The 19,788-nt window shown below is 34.4% G+C and overlaps 1 protein-coding gene across 1 annotated transcript in view; it reads left to right on the forward strand.

The window, feature by feature from the left end:
- The window catches only part of LOC149551572 (ASC1-like protein 1), an 81,826-nt gene extending 65,379 nt beyond the window's left edge, over window positions 1–16,447 (forward strand). Inside the window, exons 4-6 of the mRNA XM_089787075.1 lie at window positions 13,471–13,656; window positions 15,860–16,041; window positions 16,153–16,447. Coding sequence (XP_089643201.1) covers window positions 13,471–13,656; window positions 15,860–16,041; window positions 16,153–16,184 — 400 coding nt within the window. The 3' untranslated portion in view covers window positions 16,185–16,447. The remainder of the gene's footprint in view (window positions 1–13,470; window positions 13,657–15,859; window positions 16,042–16,152) is intronic.
- The last annotated feature ends 3,341 nt before the right edge of the window (window positions 16,448–19,788 follow it).

Genomic DNA, 19,788 nt, shown 5'->3' on the forward strand with positions numbered 1-19,788 from the left:
TCACAAAAGAAAAAGAAGGTGAAATTTGAGGATGAAGCAAATATTATTATCACCCAAAGAGTTGTTATCAGCACTGATAATAGTTCTGATTTTTATAACAACAGTCATAATCTTGAGCCTACTCATGAGATAACAACCATTATGTGTCTAAATGATGGATGTATGGAGTTCCCTAGTGTTGACACTCAAAATTTGGGTGCTAGAAATGAATTATATGATGCAGATTCAAGCCGCAACAGATCTGATTTTACAAATCAGACCTTGGAAGATAAATCAATAAAAAATATTGTGTGGCAGTGAGTCCCAGGGTTGGGTTTTGGATGGATGTGTAGCTATACCCTGGAAGAAGTGTGCAAAGACATTTTCAAATCAGTAGTTAATGCAGTGTCTTTTGAACCATCCTATGAGGTACATAACAACAGTATCTTTGATGCTGATGTGTATAAAGTTGGTGGCACACATGTTGAAACTTATCAACCAGTGAGTGATGTTGAATCAGCCCCTTATCACAATGTTGATTACAAACTAGAAAATTTGTATTGTAATGATTTTTCACAGGGCAAGGTGATAGATGAGGAGCATGACACATGTCGTGACTCTGATAGTTCAGGGGTGTACAGTTCAGATCAGTACAGTAGTGGAGTTCACTTCGTGAACTATACTTTGCTTGAGGCAGATTTTGTATGGTCATATCGCAATCCGCTTTTTGAGGTTGATATTCATCACACTTTTGAGATGAGTGCTCATGATGTTTGGGAATCTACCAGTGCATTAGGTTTCTTGACAAATTTTGTCGAGGATTTTTTAGGGCTGTACATGCTAAGAAGTGCGTATATTTTTTCATTTTATCCTTATGTGCATGATCTCTTTTAGATGTACAGTTCAGTGGCACGTGTATTAGATAGCGTGTATGACAATTCATCCTGTGCAGTTTTCGGAAGTAAATTATGTCAGCTTTCTGAGTTCATTCCCTTTGAGTTGTTTCTTCTTGTGACACCAGTGGTTGGTATTGATTTGGTTCAGAAGGCACTATCAGTTATTCTGATTTTGGTGTTTTAGGAGCTAGTTGATATTAGCAGGGACACTACACAGTTCTACCCTTGGGATCTGGGTGGACGAGTGTGTTATTTTGTTTTTCAAATTGTCTTGGGACAAGCAATTACGTGGAGGGTGGACTGTAAAGTCCCCATTTTGAGATGATGCAGTTTGTGGTTTAGATTAGCATATCATTGGCCCTTGTACGCTCAGTTAGAGAATCTTAGTTGGCAGAAGCTATGTTATAGTGTTGAAATTTGACACCTCTAGCTTGAGCATCTTCAGGAACTCACTATTTATTGTAATTCAATTTTGCAGAGTTGCTTTTTTTATAGGGCACCTGGTCATGGCATATGCAATGGTTCCCTTGACTTCCAGTTGAATTAAGGATTTAAATTGGATGGCACAAGTTCATGTTATTAAATTATTAATAAGTGAACTTCATTAATAATTTATTATAAAGCCCATTATAAAGTAAATAGGGGCCATGAGACATTTTTTTTATCGGTAATAAAGAAGTTTTCATTAATTTAAAAGTTTCATTACATGCAAAAAGCCACTTTGTGGCGATGACCAAAAACCCAAAACAGTAAGCCACTCATTACCAGATTTACAAACAGTAACACACCCATCACCCATAGCCCATACTACGGAAATTGGGCATGCAAACAAACATTGCTAAATCAATGCACAACCTCCTCCTTCAAGAAATTCAGAGCAGAGGGTTCTCCAAAAGCCTCTGAGGTCATGAGACATTATTAAAGTGCATTAAGTTATTAAATTAATTGTACACGTAAAGTGAGGAGGTTATGAGTTAATATTATAAAATCAATGCAAAGCCATTTTATAAGTAATTAAAGTAACTTGTTTGAGATGCCTCTTCAAACTTTATTGAGGAAATATAAAAGCTCCCCAAGAAATGGATTTTATTATGATGTTATAATTGCTTGACTTGTTTCTTGGAATTTGGGAATTGTATTCTTTTTGAAGGTTTCTGACTAGTTAAATCTTCAATGCTTGTTAGTAAGAGTTTTTCTTCTCTGACTACAAGCATCTTTTCTTCATTCTTTACCTTTCTTATTAGTTGTGTTTAATCTTCTTTTTTCCCTTATGATAATAGTCCCTAGTCCACTTGTTTTGAGCTGACTTAGGCCTTAAACAAAGTTGTCTAGCTCAAGTTATAAACAAAAAGGTAGGATTTTTTAGGGTGATAACACATCATGTTAAAAAATCCTCCAATAGTGGGCTTCTTATTGGCAATTGCACGAAATAAATTTTGTTTAGTATTTAAAGTGAATTTGATATCCATTTCAATTTTTTTGTTCATTTTGAGTTGATTTGACTATAGTTTTTAATAATTTATGAAAATTAGCCTTTTTAAATCTATTTTCATGTTACTTTATTGAAAATTATAGTTATTTATTAAATTTATTTAAATGAGACATTTAAAATGCATAAAGGTGGGGTTTTTATTATTCATAGCATATATCGACATGCAAAACGCCTATGAAAAACCCACTGCCAATGAAATATAAGTCCTAAATACATATAGGTGGACCTTTTATAGGCAATAATGCATTTTTATATCACTTAAGTACTTATAAGTGGGAAATTTGAATCCAAAAGCACATGTTATTACACTTAAAAAGTCCATTAGTTGTGATTTAAATGCATAACGGTGAGGAATTTTCACCAAAAGCATGTGTATTTTAAATAGCATGTGTTTTGCATCTTAAAGACCCATCTATAGTTCTCCAATAGAGGTGTTTGGACATGTTAAAGCATATGGTGGAATTTTTGAAGTGAAAAACATATGGTTTTCTATTCTAAAAAATAGAGGTGTTTGGACATGCTAAAGTGTATGGTGGAATTTTTGAAGTGAAAAATGCATGGTTTTCTATTCTAAAAACTCATCATTACTTTCATTATGTAACATACGAATTTTACATAGCTGAAAATAGATAATCATGCCCTAGGGTTAGGTAACATATCATTTGTACTAAGCTAAAACTAGATAACTTACCCTAGGGTTACAACTGAATGATCAAAACGATATGACATAAAGTAACATCAATTTGGAAATGATCATGTAACTGAAATTTGAAAGTATTATAATTCAAAACAACGGCTATTTCTATTTCATACAAATGATAACAGATTAACTTTCATAACTAACTTCTATCATACATTTAGAAAAGAACCAAAAACGAAATCTACATTGACGAGTATACATAAAAGTAAATAAAAATTTTAGAATTCATATATGCTTTTGAACTATCGATGTGTTGTGCAAGCCTCAACATCCAGAGAAGAGGAGAAGCATTGACATAGGCTTAACCTCCCAACCGTGGACCTTATCATTTCCCCACACCATCTCTTACGAGAAAGGCCCTCCCTACCCTAAGTTAGGCTTGGGGCACTATAGTCCAGTCATTTTGAGCATACTACTATTAGAGTGTCTACTCAGCAACAGACAAGGTTGAGGATATACCTCTACTAACCTTCTCTCTGTCAACTGACACCACTGACTTCTTTGTGATCCAATTAGGCAAGCATGCCTCTAATCTACCTTGGCCAAGGATTTAGATGGGCAAATGAGTAGCCCGATCACCACCACTCGACTTGACAATAGAGTTCAAATTGGACAATCATGAGCTGACCTGGGTTTAGCAACTTCTTTTAAGATGATTTAATGCATTAGAGTTCTGATCATAATAGTTTTTCCCTTAGAGGAATCCTCTCCTCCTCACCCATTCACACTGGCTTCACTAGCCTTGGGTGCATCCCAGGAGACTACTATTAATATTGTGATCTTTATCATATAGTTTTCTTTGAACAATTTTCTAATTCATGCCACAGTTGATATACAACAAATACGAGTGTGCAAGACAGAATGTCATAACTTTGATCTCAAATTCCATACAAGAATACTCATGCAAAATATAATTAAGAATATGTGACAAGGGAACTATAAGCCGTCCCTATGGTTATGTGATCAGCATATAAAGAGTTGTGATTCAGAAGTCAATAAAGTAACAGAGCTTGAAACATGTTTGAATTTATTTCCATACTAAAACATAGTTGCGTTTCATGGTATCTGCAACATTTAATATGGTTATCTTCATAACGATGAAACAGATGTTTAATGGCATTAATGAGAACATAGAATGGAAAGAAGGGTTGACCGTGAGTATCCATAACCTGTAATGATACTAGTTCGGTTGATGGCAATCAATTCAGCAACAAAGCTTTTCCCCAAGACTAAGATACTGATAGAAAAGGGAAAGAAGAGAATAGAAAGTAAGATAGAAAGGAAGAACACAAATCTGTTCTGAGATGCAGCATGATAACAATATGATTTCCTTATATTTCGGCTACCTGCAGACGTGAGAGTTTATAAGGAATATCGGTTTGAAAGAATTTGGTTTCAAAGAGTATTGGTTTCCAAGTAGGCTTCGAAATTCAAAAATTTAAAAGTTAATGCCAATCTTGAAGGTGGTCTCCACTCACGAGAGGAGTTATAAGGAATCGGATAATGTTTTTGTTGTTTTAAAAAGAAACACACACACACACATATTAAATCATGCTATTTTGCTATATCTATAATCATACCTATATGTATGCATATATCTATATACGTGTGCATTACATTTGATTTATTTCTAACATCATATTTTCTTTATATACACACACGCACAAACGCATGCACACACACATACACACACAGACACAAATATATATATATATATACACACGCGCGCGCATAGGTATGATAAATAGATATCATCCGAGTATCATGGTGATATCATATACATATATGTGTGTGTGTGTGAAAATTCATAATATTAATCACTTCCGAGGTCTCAAAGCAAGAGAGAGGTAATTGTTCTTATCATGATTATTAAATGTTTTTTTGTTATAAAAGATTGACCAAATAGCTCATGATTGTCCAAGGTGTACTTTGTTGCCTAGCCGTTAAATCCTTTATCAAGGTAGTTAGAGTCCATACTTGATGGTTTGACGATGGACTAAAATAGTGCCCCATTCCTTGAATCTCGTTTAGCACTACTTTCTCCCCTTCATCTACTCCTGCAACCACAGTTGCAACATTTCCACAATAATAACATTTTCCTCCATTTAAATCTAAATATCAAGAACATAATAATTGATAACTGTAAAAACGGCTAACCATCATTAATAATAAATAAGTATACATGATAATCTTTTTCACATGAGATAATAGTAAACCATAATTTTCCTATGTTCCACGGAGTTTCCGGGACGGGGACGTTTTAGGGGACGGGGACGTGTTTCCGGTACGGGTACGGGTCGAAGCCAAAATTTAGGGGACGGGACATCAGGGGACGGCGATTAAAAACATAGGGGATTTTTTTTACTATAGAGACAAAATTCAAATATGTATATCATAACATTGATAAACCATTCACCATAGACATTTTAGAAGATAAATACATGGAATATTATCAAATGGCAAATACTAAGTGCTTCCATTATAACAATATCACATACATATATAGCAAAAATTAAAATGCCTAAAGGCTTCAAGTATCATGCTGAAATCAGAATGAAATAAAGAGAAGTCCAACTAAAATAGTTGGTAAATAGTAAATACCGAACGCAGTCTTGCCTCACTAAACACAATCTTTGCTCATTGCTGCTACTGCTCTTATGTTTTTTTCCTTCCTCTTAGCAAGTATGTTAAATCGAAAAATAAGTAGAAGAGTTAGTGTTTTAATGGACCAAATATGGGTTGCATATTGTTATTATGTCTTTAAGATGACTAGGGGCCACACGAACAACAAAAATTAGGAAAAAATATTTTTTTGGGGATGGTTTGCCTTTACCAGATTGATTGGAAAAAAGGGGACGGCCAGCAGTTTCGGGGACGGATAGGGGACGGCAAAACTGTCCCCGATACTGCTGGCCGTCCCCAAGTTTCCTGCCCAAAAAAATTGGCCGTTTCGGGGACGTTTCTGAATTCTTCAAAAAAGGGACGTCGCAGGGTACGGCCAAAATCCGTACCCGCGTCCCCGTTTCGTACCCGGTACGGGTACTAGGGTACAGAGGCAGGAAACGCGTCCCCGTGGAGCATAGTAATTTTCATTTCACAAGATGATAACGAATCAACTAACAAGTCCTTTTCATATGAAATAAATAGTTAACCATAATTTCCACTTCACAAGATCATAACATTCGATAGTTTTAACTAACCAAACAATGGCTATAGGCTTATTTTAAATAGGTTAAAATTTGGGATGTAACATATTACAAGTAGAAACTCATAATGGTGGGGAATTTAAAGGAAAAAGCATGTGCTTTTGCATTCTTATTTACTTTCATTTGCACTAGAAACTCATAAAGTGGGGATTTGGAGAGCAAAAGCACATGTTTTGGCATTTAAAAACCCATCTTTTGTGCTTTTGCATTCTTATTTACTTTCATTTGCACTAGAAACTCATAAAGTGGGGATTTGGAGAGCAAAAACACGTGTTTTGGCATTTAAAAACCCATCTTCACTCACTTTTACATGTGTTTTTGATCAAGCAAGCTTGGTTGGCAATTTTTGAGAGGAAAGCATGAGTTTTTTTTACTTTCAAAAACCACTTATTTTGGGCGTTTTAAACAAAGACAGGATTTTGGAGCAAAGAATCACAAGATTCATCACCAAAACTTAATGATTTTTGCCTCCAATAGGGTTGTTTTGGCATTAAATCTCTCAAGGATCAATTTTGGCTCATCAAAAGTGCAAATTTGAAAGGATTTGGTCACAAAACAGCCCATTTAGGCACATTTTTGCCCAAAAATGGCCCATTATTAGCTATTTTTCTTCATCAAATCCAGATGGATTTGCTTCCAAGGTGAGTTCTTGGGTATTGTTTATCATTTGCAGCTTGTATGCCATTCTTTTTAAGTTGTATTTGGTGTCCTAGACACCATGTTTAATATGCATTGCATATTGTATATTGCTTGGTCAAAATGGTTGCTATTTTGATACATTTTAAATCTCCAACTTCCTACACTTGGCAAGGTATGAATTTTGACTCAAGAATGCATTCATTTTGCAAAGATTGAGTCAAGATTCAAAGTCTATTTAACTCTCATTTATGCAATCATTCAAAATCTGAAAATCTCTAGGATTTGCTTTGCACAAAGATTTGAAGAGACTTCTCTTGTTTTTTGTGGAAGGAGGTAAAATTTCTGGTGAATTTCATAGGGCAAAGTTGTATATATGTTTTCCTAAGATTCAACTGTTAGGGAAGAGGCCTTCATCTTCTCAATAATGTCCTACAATCTAGCATTCTCCATCTTAAGCTTGTTCTTCCTTTCCCTTAGCTTATCATTCTTTTGTGTGAGCGTGCTAAGAGCATCATGTGCTTCTTGCTAACAAGCTAAGCGAGATTGCTTACCAAGTTTAATGATGGTGAACTTGTAATCATTGGTTTCCATTAGCTCAACTACCTCTGCATATTTGGTGTTATCAGCACTCACCACGATCCTTGATACTACCTTGGCCTTCATAGTCTTAGGAACCTTGGCCTTTGCAACCACGGAATCATGGTCTTGAGGAGTTCCTCCTTGTTTTGAGTAAGTTTGGTGAGCTGAGGAGGAAGAGTAAAGGAAGAGGATCCATGGTAGTAGTGGTAACTAAAGTGGATACCATATTAACCTATGCAACTGTAGCTACAATAGATGGGGCCTCAAACATAATCGCCATTGGAGTTGGGCTGCTATGTGTAACCTCTTCCATGAATTGCTCAAATTGTGCCGATGAAGTATCCATTAATGCCATGGAAGGAACCACAACATTTGGGATAGACATGGTACATGCATTAAACACACTCTCAAAGTTGTGATATTGCTCCACTATTAGGACCGTATGAGCAACTGAAGAGATAGGTTAGCCAATGTGATTTGAGTTGGATCATCATGGAATGGTGCCTTCTCAAAAGGAAGTGCATATGGCAACATGCAAGAGTGAATCCACCAACTCATTCGAGGCTGGTGCAGAATCAAGAAGGATGCTTGCAACCAAGACTTCTGGAGGAAGTTTATTTCGAGAGCACTTTCTCAGCAGAGGAGAAAGCTCACCATGGCTAAGAACAATGTGAACCTTCTAAGCTTCAATGGACTTCACCTCAAGCACCCATCCCTTACCTTTGTTACCCTTGATGGTGAGCTTTGGAATGGCTGTCGTCAAAGATTTTGTCATCTTTCTATTTAGCTCTCATTTCAACCCTTAGATTGATTAGACCGAAAGAATCAAAATCTTTTCCACACTTCACCTTTATGGGCTACAACCCTCTTTTCTTCAACCAAATGTTTGTGTTAGCAAGAATAGGCTGAAAATAGTCCCAAATGGAGACGCTTTTCTTGGATGAATAAGCTGGAGATAGGATAGGAAGCCCATCGAGGTGATGCTCAATGTACTTTGGATCCAGGACTTGATCATCATCTTCAACCCCAATACAGATTGTTGCAAGATTGAGTTCCACAATTTGCGTATGGGTCAACTGAAAATAATCCATCTGACGGGATATTAATCTCTGTGCGTAAATCAAACCAAATGTTCTCAAGGTGATGAACGTGAATTTATGAATTTCTGATTTTACCATTCATTTCTCATCAGTCAAAGAAAGCCAATGCCATGAACTTCTTTGAAGTGATCCTTTGTAATTCAAGCTCCATGTTCTTGGCCATTGGCATTGTGTCCAGTCAATAACCGCTAATTTTCAAAGGATTCTTTAATGAAATGCCAATACTTGGCCTATGTGGAGAAGATTGGTATGATTGTACCGTCATCAATTGCCTTTCTAACTACATACAATGATCTTGTTGGTAGGAGACTGTGGAAGAGTGTATAACTCGTCTCAAAAATAACCAACTCTGATGTAGGTAAAGTTGGAAAACTACAGGAAGAGAATCATATTCATTCACCTTTTCTCATGCTTCATCGAACACTTGCTTCTTTGTCAACTCCTTGTTGAAATAGCACATATAATGCCCAAAGAAGGCATCTTGTACCCTTCGTAGTGCATGTGATTGGATCTCAAGGTGAGATGGTCAAGTACTCCCACACTGGCATTGTCATGCAACCACCCCTGGTAGATAGGCCCGAGAATGAACCCAAGGCAGCATCAATGTGTACTAGATAAGAGTTCATATAGAAAGGTCTCAATCAAAGAGAGTTGGGACAACTACCCCAATAACATGTCACTTACCTGTCCCCAAAAGATTTTGGTTTGTTTTGAATGAACGATGAGAGAGATATACTTGCACATCCATGACTCAAAGACATTGGATTCTTTAAGTCCGGTAATTTGACTAAGTAAAGTGATGAAATCATTGATTCCTTCCTTGAAGTCAGAATGACGCATGCCCTTTGGCCATCGAACAAGATTTGGCCTCTTGTTTACTAACCAATTGACATTCACATACCTACTACATTCAGCCATACCATTGTTCCATCTCTCCAAGGCTTTTTGTTTAGCGATGTTAGTCACCGACAGAGCAAGTGGAACTCGAAAGATCCTTTCTGGATCCAAACTGATGATGGTCTTCCCATCTTGATTTCCCATTGTTCTCGATGGAATATCCAGATTCTTAGCGCAAGCAAATATGAACTCAGGCTCATTAGCAGCCAAAGAGAGTTGAAACTAGATGAATGACACTTTGTTTGATATACATCATATCAATTGCGGATGCATCATCTACCCTTTTCAAGAAATCCTCAATATCCAAGTGTGAGATATTAGTGTCCTTGACGCTTTCACAATAAGAAGTGACTTGTGGAGGCATGGAGTTTTGATACTGATCTGTCTTTACCTCTACTTGGAGTGACGTCCTCTGTCATGACAAGTGTGTATGTACAAGCATCTGTGACGAGAAATTCCACAACATAAGTATATCTTCAAGAGGGGGATCCATGATAATTTTTTTAGCATTCAAGTGCCGAATATGAGACTAATTTATGGAATGTATGCCTAGAAGTTATTGGAACAGCAAACGTATGCAATAATTTGAGCTCAAAAACATGCATTTTTATAATGGAATACCCAAAAATGGGTTTTTCAAACATGGAAGCATGTGTGGACAGCAATAGTGCTATATGGGAAATGCATAAAAATGAATGGAAAGAACACTTACTTATAATGAAAATTAAACGTGCAAGCACATGCAAGCAACCACCACCATCATGAATTTTAAGTCATGTGGTAGTGGTACGCAAAATGTGAATGAAGTATATGCAAGTATGAAAGTGAGATTTTTGGAAGCAAAAGCTTGTGGTAAATGAATTCACTTTATGAGGATGTTTTTCAAGAACGGGATTTTAAATCCCAACCACATGTACAAGCAAGATGAAGTGCTTGCACATGCAACTTGGAGAATTTAGATGGAAAATAGAAGGAGCACATCATATACAATAAGTAAATCTGAAAATTGAAATAACAAGACTTGCATAAACAAGACAACCAATGTATACAACAAAACCCTATGAAAATGACAAAGAATCATACCTTTTTTTTCAAGAAGCAAAGGAAGAAGTCTTTTAATCTCTTACAAAAGAATCTGAAATTGATTCCAAAGAGATTTCTTGGATTTAGAATGATTACAAACTGGAGAGTTAAATAGACTTCAAATCTTCACTGAATCTTTGCCAAATTTGAGTCAAATTTCGTAGCTTGCGAAGTGTAGGAACTTAGAGATTACAATTGTAATATTTTAGCAACCGTTTTGACCAAGCAATGTGCAATATGCAAAGCATATTGAAAATAGTGTCCAAAGCATAATATGTAACTTGAAAGAGTTGTATGCAAACTAAGAATGATGGGAAATTCTTTAGAGCTTACCTTGAGCCAAATAGTTGATGATTTGATGGAAAGAAATGCTCAAATCTAAGGCATTTTTGGGCAAAAATGTACCCTAGATGGGTTGTGGAATGAGCAAAAACCTCTATAAACTCCACTTTTGAATAGCTAGGAATGATCCTTGGACAATTTCATTCAAAAATAACCTAAAGATCTTTAAAAACCCCCAAGTATTGCCCAAGTTATGAGTGATTTAATGCTGCAAATCTTGTTTTTCATGAAAAATCCCAAAATGGTGGTTTTCACAAGTCAAAAACATGTGCTTTTGAGCTAAAAATTGGCACCTAAGCTTGCACAAACATAAAGTCTTGTAAAAATGAGTAAAGACACATTTTTGTGCCAAAAACATGTGCTTTCATGCCAAAATTGCCACCCCTTCAAAATGCTTGCAAAATGAAGTAAATACATGCTTTTAGGAATGAGAAGCATGTGCTTTTCAAGGAAAAATTGCCACCCTTATGTTTTTTAGTTATAAAATCACTTAAGACACTTTTTTTGGAGGTGAAAATGTGTGCTTTTGGGTCTAAAATCACCACCCATATGCTTTTTGGTTTAAAATGCATGTTAGATAAGCAATAATGTGTTTTTCAATTGCAAACGCATGTGTTTTTGACTTAAAAATTTCCACCTCTATGCATTTGCAAGAAAATATAACTAATGGCATGCATTTTGGGGTGAAAAGCACGTGTTTCGGAGTCCACAAATCCCACCGTACAAATTAACATATCAAAAACCTCTTGTAGAAAAAAGTAATGACATGCTTTTGGGGAGGAATAACACATGCTTTTGAGTTCAAATTCCCCACCAATATGCATTTTAACACTGACTCAAGTTAATAAACACATTAATAAACTTTAAAAGTGAAATATAATGTATTTTTGGGTTCAAATTCCCTACTTACAAGCACTTAAGTGAAAATAACATGTTATTGCCTTTAAAAAGTCCACTTATATACATGTAGGACTTATATTTATTGGTAGTGGAGTTTAAATAGATGTTTTGCAAGTTGGTATATGCTTTAAGTTATAAAAACCCCACCTTTATGCATCTATAATGTCTTGTGTAGTTAAATTTAATAAAATTTTATAATTTTTAATAAAGTAACATGAAAATAGACTTTAAAAGGCTAATTTTCATAAAACATTAAAAACTATGGTCAAATCAAACTTAGAATCAGCTAACTAAACTTTTAAGATAGATGCAAAAATCCATTTAAAATTTCAAATATAATTTTATTTTGTACAATTTCCAATAAAAAGCCCAATTTGGGAAGTTTTCTAATCATAACGTGTTGTCGCCCTGAAAAACCCCACCTTTTCCTTCATAACTTGAGCTAGGCAACTCCATTTGAGGCCTAAATTAACTCAAAATGAGTGGAATTACAAGGGTTATTATCATAAGGAAAAAAACAAGACTTAAAACTGTTTACAACAAGTATAAACACACACAAAAGATGTGGAAGTTTACCAAAAATCAAGCATCTACAATCAAAGAAGAAAAACTCTTTCTTGCAAACATTGGGAATCAAACTTGACAGAAACCTTCAAAATAAATGAATGAATAAAGTTACATAGAGTACAATTTAGAGATAATGAATTACCTTAATGATACTTAATAAATACATTAAAACAAAGAGGTTATACCTACAAATTCATGAGAAAATTGCACACGGTTGCCTTAATTGAGGACAATAGTCTTTTTAAAAGAGGGGTAAATGCTTTTACCCAAAGCTATGAATTGTTGAGGCTTCAAATGTAAAGGGATTTGAACCTTGATGGCAAGCAAAATAACACAACAATTTAACTATCACAACAAGCTAATGTCGGTTTCATTGTCAGTGTTACATGGGATATGTATATTTTAAATAATGACCAAGGACTTGCTACTTTTCTTCTATGTTGTTACCTTGATGTCTCTCAAATTTTGTAGTAATGTGTGACTCTTTGAAGCATTAGAACTACATTTCTATTGTAATGTGTGTAAATATAGGCATAAGGGAGATCATGGATTAAATTATTTAGAATATTTTCAAAACTTAAATTTTCAAGACAACTCTTGTATGGTTGATGCTGATCAGGAATTTACTTGAGTGAGGAATGAAGAATATACCTACACAAGTAGACAGATAGTCTTCTTATTTGTGATGTGGTTTTCTGTAAAACCAATTTATGGACTGTGTTTTGTTCCAACTAAAGTATAAATAAAGAATAGTTTTTGTTGCCATTTAGACAACAATTATGAAATGCTTTCAAAGAAATTTTCCACTGAATCCTTGGGAGATCCATAAGGTTCTAACTTCTTTTGAAAGGTGACATATACACACATTTATAGACATAATATGCACATGTAAATATATATAGGTAGGCATGCAGATGTATGCATCCTTGATCATTATCTTTCAAATTATAGGATCATTTTAGAATTGTGATGTCTATAATCTTTAACTTAGTGAATGCTCGGATCTTGTTGATTGGAACTTGTGTTTTTCTTGATTGCAGATGATTAAGCTTTTCTATAGTTGTTGATGTAGATGTTGATCATAACACAGGTTTGCACGAGTTGGTTCTATGGTTCTAGCCATACATGATGCCAGCGATGTGGTCATGGAATTCAGCAAGATCCTCAAATATATTGGCTATGATTTGCTCCCAAGCATTACTTTTGTCATTTTTTTCATTTCATGGCTTGTCTTACGCGTCATTTATTTTCCTATCTGGATCATTCGGAGCACAAGGTAAGCTTTCATTTTTCCAGTTTGCTATTTTATAATCTCACACATGGTGTTGTTGCAAATGATAGCTTTAAGTAACGTAACAACTGACCATTGGCACCTAGACAATTGTGGATTTCTTTTAAAGTAACATTGAAATACGGAATGATATTATTATATTGGAAAAGGCAAACCTTGAAAGTCTATTCATAGAAATCCAAACTTGAAATTAGGTGCCCATCTGCACACTTAAGGATATGTTATTGGCTCAATTCCAAAAAGAGATATAATGCAAAAATCCAGAACATCAGTTGTCATGCAAGTTTTTTCCTTGGATTATTTTTGTTTTCAAACTCCTGGTGATGCACACAAGTGTGTGTACACCCAGATTTACTGAACGGTAGTAAAGAAAACCCATAATTATTGGAAGTTAATCAATCAAATTGAAAGAATTGAAGCTGTGCTAGATCATTTTAAATGAATTAAGTGCAGGTCATTCAACAGGAATTGGCAGATGAAAAATAATGCGGGGTTTTGCAATTTGACTAGATATAGCCCAAATCCAATTCCCTCTTGTTTTCCAAGTCACATACAACTTGGAAACCAGGGTTCCAAGTAAGTATGAAATGGCTACTAAATGGATGCTAAACTCCCAAAAAATGAGCATAATAGTTACTTTCAGATGCATGAGAACATTCAACAACATTTCACTCATGTAGAAGAGAAAAAAAGACCATTGCAGCTCTGAACTTGCCAGTTCCAACAGTGAGAATTAATCCTTACTTGAGATGTTTTGAGCATATACAGTCGCAATTTTTTATCTTATATTTAATGGGAATTATGCATCCATTTCAGTGCAGATTAATGGCCTTAAGGGTGACTTCCAACGTATGCAAGAAGTTATGAGAGCAACTCCAAAGTTATAACTAATAGCACCTCATCTTTATAGTTCACCATACTTTACTGATACAATGCAAATCAATATATCCAAAATGCCAAGTTTACGAATCACCACATGATACACCTTAATGAAATAGCACTGGGTTGCATTATCCTATGACATTACACAAGCAAAATCAAATTAGTTATTTTGTTTTCCATTCCAGCTTCAGGTAGAAGTAGGTTAATTGTTTTGATATTCAACAATTATAGTATTAGCATGGAGAAATTCACTTAGGACCAATTTTCTTTTTAAAAAGAAATGTTTTGGGAAGTATTCTTTTAGTGAATGTAAGATTTTTGTCCTCGAGGATAAGTATCTGGAAGTTTCCAGCAACACATCCTCTTGGGAGGCCATATTTCTTCTCTTCCCATCTCTTTCTTCATTCTGTTTGGGTTGTTGCATAAGGAACTTCAACTTGTTTAAAAGAAAGGGACAGTAATGTAGACCATCATAGGTTTACATTAAGTTTTCAATATTAGAAGGTGAAACTGAAAGACCATTGTTTGATTATTTATCTGAAAAAAAATCATTTTAATCTCATTTCAGGACTCGAGAGTGCGTGAAATCCATACATTAAATTAAATCACTATCTCATTTCAAAATGCATGAAATCCATACGTAAAATAATGTTTTGAGAGGATCACAAGATTTTTTTGGTCAAACTTCTTCATGCTTATCCTATCTCATCTGGTTGGTTTTCTCATTATGGTTTACTTAACATGCACTCCTAATAGCAGCTTAATAACAAGGACTGAATATTTTATTATATTTATTGTAAACACTATGTGTTGGGAGCAGAATAATGATGTAAGTGAGGATGAAACCTTCCACCTTTCTATTGTTGAATCATGGACACATTTATATACAGTAATAGTAAAATTGGTTAGCAATGAATTTACAACTTTTCTGTATTCAGAACAAATTGTTTTGTTAGGTTTGCAGATCATTGTGTAAATATGATATTAATCTCTTCTGCAAATGGCAACCAATTTTATTTTTCATATGGGAATTGGTACTGTAGTTTTAATATTCTTTTTCAGAATGTCTGTCTTGTAGACTTTTGATGTTTTTGTTTTCTCTTTCAGAATATCTGTTTAGACTTCCAGTATCAGCTAAAGAAGACAAGTATTTGTTTCTTAATGGCATATTTTGCCACCCTCAATTCTTTAGTGTGTATCAAAGGCATAGGATGTATCTACAAATTCATTGTGTCAGCTTTAAACTTGTATTAATGGAAAACATAAAGGCTGTCATATTGATCCATTTCATTTTAAATTTTGGCAGTTATGAAGTTACTCTGACCTTGGACAAAGGAAAACTCCAGAATGGGCCTATATATTACTATGTGTTCAATACGTTGCTTATATGTTTATTTATTCTCAATATTTTCTGGTGGGTTTTGATGTGTCGAATGTTAGTCAAACAGATAAAATCGCAAGGGAAGGTTGGTGAAGATGTGAGATCAGGTTTGTATATTCTGGAATTTAAAATTAAGAAAAATTCTCTCGACAATGAATGTATGAAAGTATGAATAGTTGGATGTGACAATTTGATTTTAATGCATGCAATTTATGCAGATTCTGAAGGAGAAGATGAGAAGGAAGATTGAAATGCAATGCTCTCTGGGTTGAGAAGGAAAATACAGTCTATTGAAACCATAAACATATGGATATATCACATGTTCCCTTCCATCTAGTGTTGTTCTGGCTACATCATTATCAGTTTGCTCTTTCGGAATATTAGTTATTTCATTAATAAAAATGTACTATACTACATGCTTCTTTTCATTTTGTGATAATGGCCATCATGTGGGGAATATCATTGATATCAACAGTCTAGTAAAAATAAATTGCTGGCTCTTCTTTCTTAGTATATGACAATTATTTGTGAGAATTGTTTGATTAAGTTACCTGATTCCCTAGGTTACGCATGCAGTATGAGCATCCAGCAAATACAAATTGAAGGGCACTACATACTCTAGAAATTTTATGTTATTCACAGTTGTATCTAGGTTGCGTTTGGGATTTTAGGATTGTTAATAGGTTAATATTATATTTTTTAAAGCTTAATTGCAGGTTTCCTTCTTTGAACCCATTTGTATATTTCAAGTTTCCTGTTGATGAGGTGGTTTCTGTAATGTTCGACATTGCCCAGTGTCATTATAGCTTTGTTGTTTACCATTAAAAATCATTGATCATAAAGCCGTTGGATTCACCCTAGAACAATAGTTTCTATTTGTTCTTTTCTCTCCGTTGCCTTGAAAATCTTCTTTGTTTTATGATGTTTAAGATGGTTTAGTTGGTTTTGTAATATGAGATATGTATTTGATGCAAGCTACTTATTTGCCTTCCACTGTTGTACCTTGCCACAAAGTTGAGAAGAAATGGAGAATATTACCAAATGCTAAACAGAGATATAAACAGCAGGAAAGAAACAGAGAATAGAAAAGCAGAACCAAACACAGAATGAACTCATTGATCTTATTCATGAACAAACGTATTTACAGTTGCAATATAACTAAACAACTTTATACAATTCTACAAAAACTTTGACAGCTAAGTGGTGATGATGGACAGCAATTTAAGCTGTTTGAAAACAAATTGAATACTAATGACAATGACCTGGAAATTAAAAGACACATCTTTAACTAATTATGCGCACAAAGTTGAAAAACTCGGATTTGGCAATATCTCAGCCAGCCCATTTTTTTGAAAAACTCGGAATTGCCAAAAAAATCAGTGAGAAAATCAGCAATAAATGGGCACTTTTATTGAACATTTGAAAATATATAATTTCTTTAAAACACACAAATATATGCACCAAATTTTTAGAACATATATTAATTTGAGATATCCATCATATATCAATCGAAGACTGATTCTCAGAGTTTAATAGATTACAACTGTTTCATCTCCGTTTAATTCTTCTTGATGTAACTTCAGTCAAATTGACTTTTGTTTCACTTGGATGCTGATACATTTTCTTTTAGTTTGCTTTCATCCAAGGGTGCAAATGTCTTATGAATTAAATTTGATTCTTTTTCACTATTTTATGTCAACCACAGGCATCAATGCAAATTTCTTTTCTGAGTTTTACCAGTTCTAATTTTTACTCTATCCAGGAATACTTCGTTGTCTCAAAGTTTTCTAATGCAATCAAATAATGAGAACCTGCAAAATGATTTAGTATTTGTAAATGTTAATCCCTTAGTTTTGTTTACTGGGTGCAAATGTATGCAGGCATTATTAGTCAAGTGGAAATGTTCATCAAATGCATGAAATGAACTTTAGATGATTGTGAAATGCAGGCACAATATTCTATTGTTGTTTTGGGGCAATACAATCAGGTTTTTAATGTATATATGGATGCCATCTGAAAGTGAGAATAGCATCACGAAGTTGAGGATTGAGAGTTGTGCAAAGCATGGCTGCCCATAATCTCGTCTGAGAATGCCTTGTGTCGAATGATAATGGGGTTTGAGAATGGCATTTGACATTTTCATCTCCAAAAAAACACCAAAAACAAGCATAAAGAATGTGATTTTTGTCCCTTATAAACCATGAAAACCCTAAAATGATTTGTTGCACCTATGCTTACTCTATTGCCAATTTAAACTTTGATATGTTGTGCTATTTTCACTATTCTTCTAATGATATCGAGGCACGAAAAGGAAAAAAATGTTGCCAACATTAATAGCTATTATGTCTTAATCAAGTTTAATTTGCAATATATCGCACTACAAGGGATATTATCACAAGATTTTCAACTATGATGCCACATGCTCAAGTTATGTTGTAACTTGTTTTTTATTGTCCCCCTGAAGTAAGAATAAAATTTTGATGGACCCCTAACATATCTTTACCCAATACAAACTTTATCTTGTCCAATGCTTAGTAAATACATCAGCCGTGTTATCATTTACGTCACACTATTGTGGCTCTATCTCTTGAGATTGAAATCTTTTATCTTACAAAATGATGGTGTGTTTCAATGTGCTTTGATCTGGCATGATAAATTGGATTGTTTATCAACTTGGTCAAACTTTAATTGTCACACTTGATTGGTGTTGGTCCTTTCTTATGTTGCATATCTTCAAGAGTGTGCCTTTGCCAAATAATTTCACAAGTAGCACTACACAATCGGCTTCAGTAGATGGTAAAGAAATAGTTGCATGCTTCTAATTGCTTCAAGAAACATCATCTAATCTTATGTTGAATGCACAAACAATTGTTCATCTACAATCATATGGATCACTTGCCCAATCAAAATCTAATAACCTATCAACTCAACATTCAAACAGTTAGTATATTTAATGCCAAAATTTATGGTACCCTTAGCTATCAAATGGCTCTTTGTGTCTCTTTCTAATGAGGATCAAGAGGCTGACTTGTGAATTGACTATGAATGTTGACTGAATGTGCAATATTAGGCTCTATAGTGTTCATTCATGCTTCCACCATCTATTTATATAAAGTCCCATTGACTTCTACAATACCATTATCGCTATAAAAAAAATCTCTAACAGAACACATATTTCTTTACTTGGATCAATTTCTTTGCATACTTACCCTGAGTAATCAAAGTCTTGACATTTTGGTTTTAAACTTTAATTTCTATACCATAATATGTTTTACTAAGATCCTTCATTTCCAATGCCTATGATAAATCTCCATTGATTTCATCAATCAAATCTATAGCACTTCCTATCATGGTTAAGTCATCTGCATCATGAAATCAAAGCAACATTTTTGTGTTCATCATTCATTATTTACAAACTTGGGCCATTCTTATTCTTGATATACCCTTGTCAAAAGAAGATTTATCAATTTTCTCATAAAATGACCTCAGTACCTTTTTGATACCAACTGAATGTTATTTTCTCTTCTTTACAAAGCCTTCAAGTGAGCAAATATGTCTTTCTTTAAATAACCATTCAAAAATCTTGATTTAACATCCATTTGATGAAAATCCCAATTAAACTTATTAGCAAGTACAATCCTAATAGTGTTTATTTAGCTACAAGTGCAAATGTAACTTCATAATCCAATCCTTCTTGAATAACCTTTTGCAACAGAACTAGCTTTAAATTTTTTAATAGTACCATCAACTTAAAATTTGGTTTTGAGACAACCATTTAGAGTATGTAGGAGGTAATTTGGTGGACTTCCGAGTATCATTATCCATAAATGAATTGTACTATTCTTGTAGTGCAC

Source organism: Cupressus sempervirens, chromosome 6, assembly GCF_028749045.1.
Source record: "Cupressus sempervirens isolate cs-2001-9-10 chromosome 6, ASM2874904v1, whole genome shotgun sequence".
NCBI lineage: Eukaryota > Viridiplantae > Streptophyta > Pinopsida > Cupressales > Cupressaceae > Cupressus > Cupressus sempervirens.